General features: G+C 34.2%; 1 protein-coding gene across 2 annotated transcripts in view; it reads left to right on the forward strand.

The window, feature by feature from the left end:
* if (integrin subunit alpha inflated) overlaps nt 1-5,195 on the forward strand; it is a 92,177-nt gene that overhangs the window by 58,010 nt on the left and 28,972 nt on the right. For both annotated transcript variants that reach the window (XM_018514462.1, XM_018514463.1), the window contains exon 4: nt 1,187-1,352. In XM_018514462.1, the coding sequence (XP_018369964.1) occupies nt 1,187-1,352 (166 nt within the window). The remainder of the gene's footprint in view (nt 1-1,186; nt 1,353-5,195) is intronic.

Here is a 5,195-nt window from a genome sequence, read left to right on the forward strand (position 1 = left end):
ACAAGAATTTGGCAGAATTGATGTCATGAATAAGGAAATGGGCTGACGTACATTTCAGAGATGCATCCCGTCATTAATTGAATAATCAATGACGATAGATTTGACGCGAACTTAACCATCAGAAGTCACAGTTAGTAATGAGATTAATTAAGAATTAAAATTAATTAAGAATTCTTAATTAATTTTCCGCAAAAATTAACATCTTAACCTAGCATTTTTTAACTTGGAAAGGACATCCATTCTAGAGAAAATAGAACGTGTGCAATAGATTGTAAGATCATTCGTGCATTACCGGAATGGAATCAAATTACAGGTTGTTCATGTAAGGCGTATTTATGGGAGAATGCCTAAAGCATGAATTTAGTATTAATGATGCTTGCCTGCAATAATCGAATGCTTGGTAATGCATAATGTTTAGCGGCAGCGAAAATTATGCAGCAGAAAGGAGTTTTTACCTCGAAGGAATCATCAAAGTGTGTACGAGCTGCGTGTACGCGAATACATCTGTATCTCGCGGAAAGCTCGTGCACCTCTAAATGCGGCAATGATCCGTGCGAATTGCGCAATGTGCCTCCCGCGGTTAGTAAACACGTCTGTATTCCTGCTGTACATTTATCGTTAAATGAGCCGTTAGGCATAACAGCAACACAGTCATATTTCCTCCATTGTGAGAAACGGAAAGGTATGCGAAACTAATTAACGTGAAACCTACCCAATTTATCGCAGCCTCTTTTACGATTTTACAAAGAGAAGATTCGAAAATCTTGTGGTCACGCCGAGATATAATTGTGAAACGGTTGTATACGGCTAGAAATCTATCTTCAGCGATTTATACCGGTATTTCCACCGACACAGTTCAGCGTTAAATGGGAGGTGAGAATCGAGTCTTAACGCGCGATTTGTCGACGGTGATGCCGTCTGTGATGCCGTCACGTATATAGGTGCGACTATAAACATACCACAACATGCGGTTTCAAGTTCGTCGTACGCGCGTTCTCTTTTCTTCCTGATGCGCGGTGCGCAACACCGCCTTTAATGACCAGCGGAACCGGCAATCGACCGCGCGCGTGTTTTAATTGCGATCGAAGCGATTCGTTAGAAAGTACAAACGACCGCGTCTCCATAATAAAGGCAGTCGAGAGAACTCGAGTCGTTAATAGCGACGCAATCTGTTTTATGTTCGCAGGCATGTGCGCCCAGGTACATCTGGTTCTCGGTGTCACAGCCAAAGTATGATGATAATAGATGGAATAAGGAGTCTACAGTGGGCAATAGGAGAGAACCAGTGGGCACATGCTGGGTCGCCTCTAATAACTTCAACGAGTCGCAGGAATATTCGCCTTGTCGTACGAGTAAGTTGAAACCCTTTCGAATTTTAACATCCTTCATTTGAATTTTATTCAGATATTTTATTGATATTTTATTCATAATTATTAATAACTTTGAGAAGAATTATATACTAGACTAGTCGCAATCATATGCTCTTTAACGTCAAATAATACCCGAATTCTAGATTAAGGTTCGTTGAAACATGGTTTGTTGAATGAAATAAAATCAGGAGCAGGACTTTACTCCATATATGTTAACATTAGAGATTCTATAACCGAATTTTCTCTCAAGATTTCTGTTCTTGACGAAAGCTTTGCCTTGTGGTAAAATAAACAGAGCGACGGAAACGAGCGAATGTTTAATTTCCACTCTCACCATTCTCACTGTTGCTGGTATCGAACTTTCCCTCAAGAGTGGTACGATTTATAGTACGCGCGTCGGCGTCGTCGTCCGGATATAGCTCGGTTTACGAGAAAGAACGGAAAAAAAAAGGAAAATATCTTTCGAGATTTTTGTACGCCTGAAACTACGTTCGCGACATGAGTGCTATAAACATTTGTGAAACATGCACTCTCGAAGGCGGAAGACAGAGCCGAACGCGTCCTCGAAGCGCAAGAGGGTAGCTCCTCTTGCTCTTTTCGCCGAGGATCTCACGAGAGAACGAATTTCTTCTGCGACGCGACAAGGCTCGCAGCCGACATAAGGTTGTGTTCTCCAAGCATAGCGACTGTAAATACGTCACGTAACAGGATACTTCCTGCCGACGCGAAGTCGTAGGTTTGCGCTGTGTCTTAATGACAAAGGACATATCGATTTTCGGTACCGCCTCGCCCAACTCCGGTCACTTCAAACCAATAATTAATGATGACTTCGGTACTTACATAAGCGAGCAGAGAATAATGTATCCCTCAAGAATGTAGGGTAGACCGAGGTGAATCGGATCACAGGACGATCGTCGTCGTCCAGCATTTATCATTTTGTATCTATTTTTTATTAAAAGGAATGTAATATTCGATACCTTTTTTATGCACTTGGCGTATATTTTTTCTTTTTTAAAGAGGTTTTTTAAAGGTATCAACTAACGTCTCAAAATTTACATTGAATTTTTTGGTTAAATCTATTAGAATTCTATTTGAGATTTAACCAGAATTCTGGTTGATACAATCAGAACCTTCTGATTTGTTCATTGTCAATCAGACATTTTTCTCAGTTAGATATAATTTTTGGTAGAAATAGGAAATAAGTAAACGAACATGATTTTTTTTAATTTTCTAAGATATTTTAGGATGATCATCTAGAACTAAAATTTCTTGTGAATTTTTAGAACAACTGCGAACTAAACTGAAAAATTACCTTTTTATTTTTAAATTTACGTATTTCCAATTCACTTTCCAGCTTTTAAGTTTATGGGTTGTTTTTGTTTCTCGTGATAATATTACTTTGGTATTTTCTGATAAGATTCCTTGAAAAATGCCATATTTAACTTTTATCTCGTGGTTATCAATATGCAGAGGCAAAGACATCGCTTGGCGTAACAAATATTAACAGATACAGGTAAAATTCAATCTATGAATCATTCACATTATTTTCAGGAATTATATTGATCGAATATAATTTAGTAATTTTTTTATGTTTATTTAAAAATTATTATTAAATTGCTTGTCAATTTAATATGTGATATTACAATTCTGGTTTTGTTCGTGATTGTATAATAATATATAAATTCACATAGAAATATACGCACTAAGATTTGCTTCGATCCAAAAATAGAAATTTTCTTATTTAATTGGATATCGATCGATTTTCCTTTACACCTCACTATATACTAAACCATCTATTATTTTTCTGAAATTTTTGTCACATTAAACTTATAGATTCTGTAGATTTTTTATGAATTACGAAAATCAGCCTGGATCCGCCAATTCAATTCAATTAAATTCCAGAAAGTTTTCTATGTGGAAATCTTGTAACAATCTTCATGCAGCCAAAACCATGTAGTCTACATTAGCGTAGTTTACGAGTTTTGTTTATTGGGACACAAATAACATGACGCGTGTTTTTAGAATTGCGCTTTCCTGCAATTAAAGTCGCGCGCTTCCTCACGCGCGAACGAACATTTCGGCAATTCCCTCACTATTGCGTGCTTTATGACGCGCGAACTGACGCACTTCCGGTCGTTCGGAGGAAGACTTAAATATTCATTCTTCGTAGATATTGAATTAAATACACAAATTAAAATTGAATAATTAAATCAAAGGATATAATTATAATTTTAAAATAATAAATAAATAATTGAGTAATGAATTGTTAGTAACAAAATTTGATAGCTATTGCTTTTAATAATTTACAAATTAATATAATTTTTTTTAGAAAATTTTGTCAATAAACCTTAATTTTACTTTTTGTCAATAAACCTTAATTTTACATTTTGTTCTATTTATTATCAATTTAATTTTGATTTATTTAACTCTAGAACGTCAAATGTATCGATACGTACAAATGAGCAAAGTCATCGAGCTATGTCTTTAGTGATCATAAGAAAGTCCAATCTGCCATGCTAAAAGCTAGGATAAGCGGGAATAAGCTTTTAAAAACTCAGTTCGTTATACAGAGTGTCCCATTTTAATTGCCCTAAGCAAATTAAAAAAATACATAAGATGCGAAAAAATGTTTTACATGAAAGAAGAACGTATCGAGGGAGTTGTATTTTGGTTATATTTTTTTCTGTATTTTTTAAGATAAAGATTATTTAAGATATTTGTCTAGAACAATTAAAATGGGACACTCTGTATATCAGGTTTGACTCCCTGGTAGTCAGTATTATGACAGAGTGCATAATAAAAGTGACTTCAATTTAATAATGCAGTTTTGTATTATTATATATTGTATCGTAGCGTTTTTCATTGACAGAACGGTGCATACTCAGTTGACTCAGTGCATATTAAAGCCGTTATACACTAATCTAATCAGGGATCATTGGATTGGATTCCAATTGGAATTATATTCAATTATTTCCTATATTTCTATTGTGTTTTTTGGGGAAAACAGAATAATTTCGATCGGAATTCATTCCGACTTTGTTCCATGATAGATACCCTGAACGTAAAAGTGTCTCAAGTTATTTGTGTTCATAAAGAGGTCCTATAAATATTTCATCATTAAAAGTGTATGAAAATGTATGAAAATTTGGTATGACGTTAATTAAGAGTGGCCTATTTCTTTATACGTAAAATTTACATATCGATAGCAATATTGCAGTATTATTCAATATAGTGTTCTAGGACTAATATAATTTCTATATTATATGACAAAATATAAGATTATATAAAAATTTATAAGTCCTTGTAAAAAAATACAAAAGAAGAACCTTCTTATAAAGGTGACATTAGCTGCCCAGCCAGCACATATTTGTTCGTGGAATAGTTTCCGATTCTTCACTAGGAAGATATTCGTAGAAGCTTCTTTTAAGAAGATAGATATTCTAAGAATATTCTTATGTTTTCAAAAGTACCACTAGGAAGATTTCAATATTCGTAGAAGCTTCTTTGAAGAAGATAGATATTCTAAGAATATTCTTATGTTTTCAAAAGTACACTATCCTAAATATTCTAATAATTCCTCACAAGATTATTCTCATAGCATATATAGAATATTCTATGCATATTTTGAATATTACAAGGAATATTAATTAGATACATGTGTATTATATCAATATTAATATGTTCGACACATTCAACATTGTTTGAAGCTGAACCAGAAGCATCAGTGTTATCATTATTTAAACATTGTAATACAGAATTTACTTCCTTTCTTACAGTTTGATAGAAATAACTGTTCATCTTGCGTTTTACCTTTGGCATTGTTAT

This window comes from Trachymyrmex cornetzi, unplaced genomic scaffold, assembly GCF_001594075.2.
Source record: "Trachymyrmex cornetzi isolate Tcor2-1 unplaced genomic scaffold, Tcor1.1 scaffold509, whole genome shotgun sequence".
NCBI classification, from domain to species: domain Eukaryota; kingdom Metazoa; phylum Arthropoda; class Insecta; order Hymenoptera; family Formicidae; genus Trachymyrmex; species Trachymyrmex cornetzi.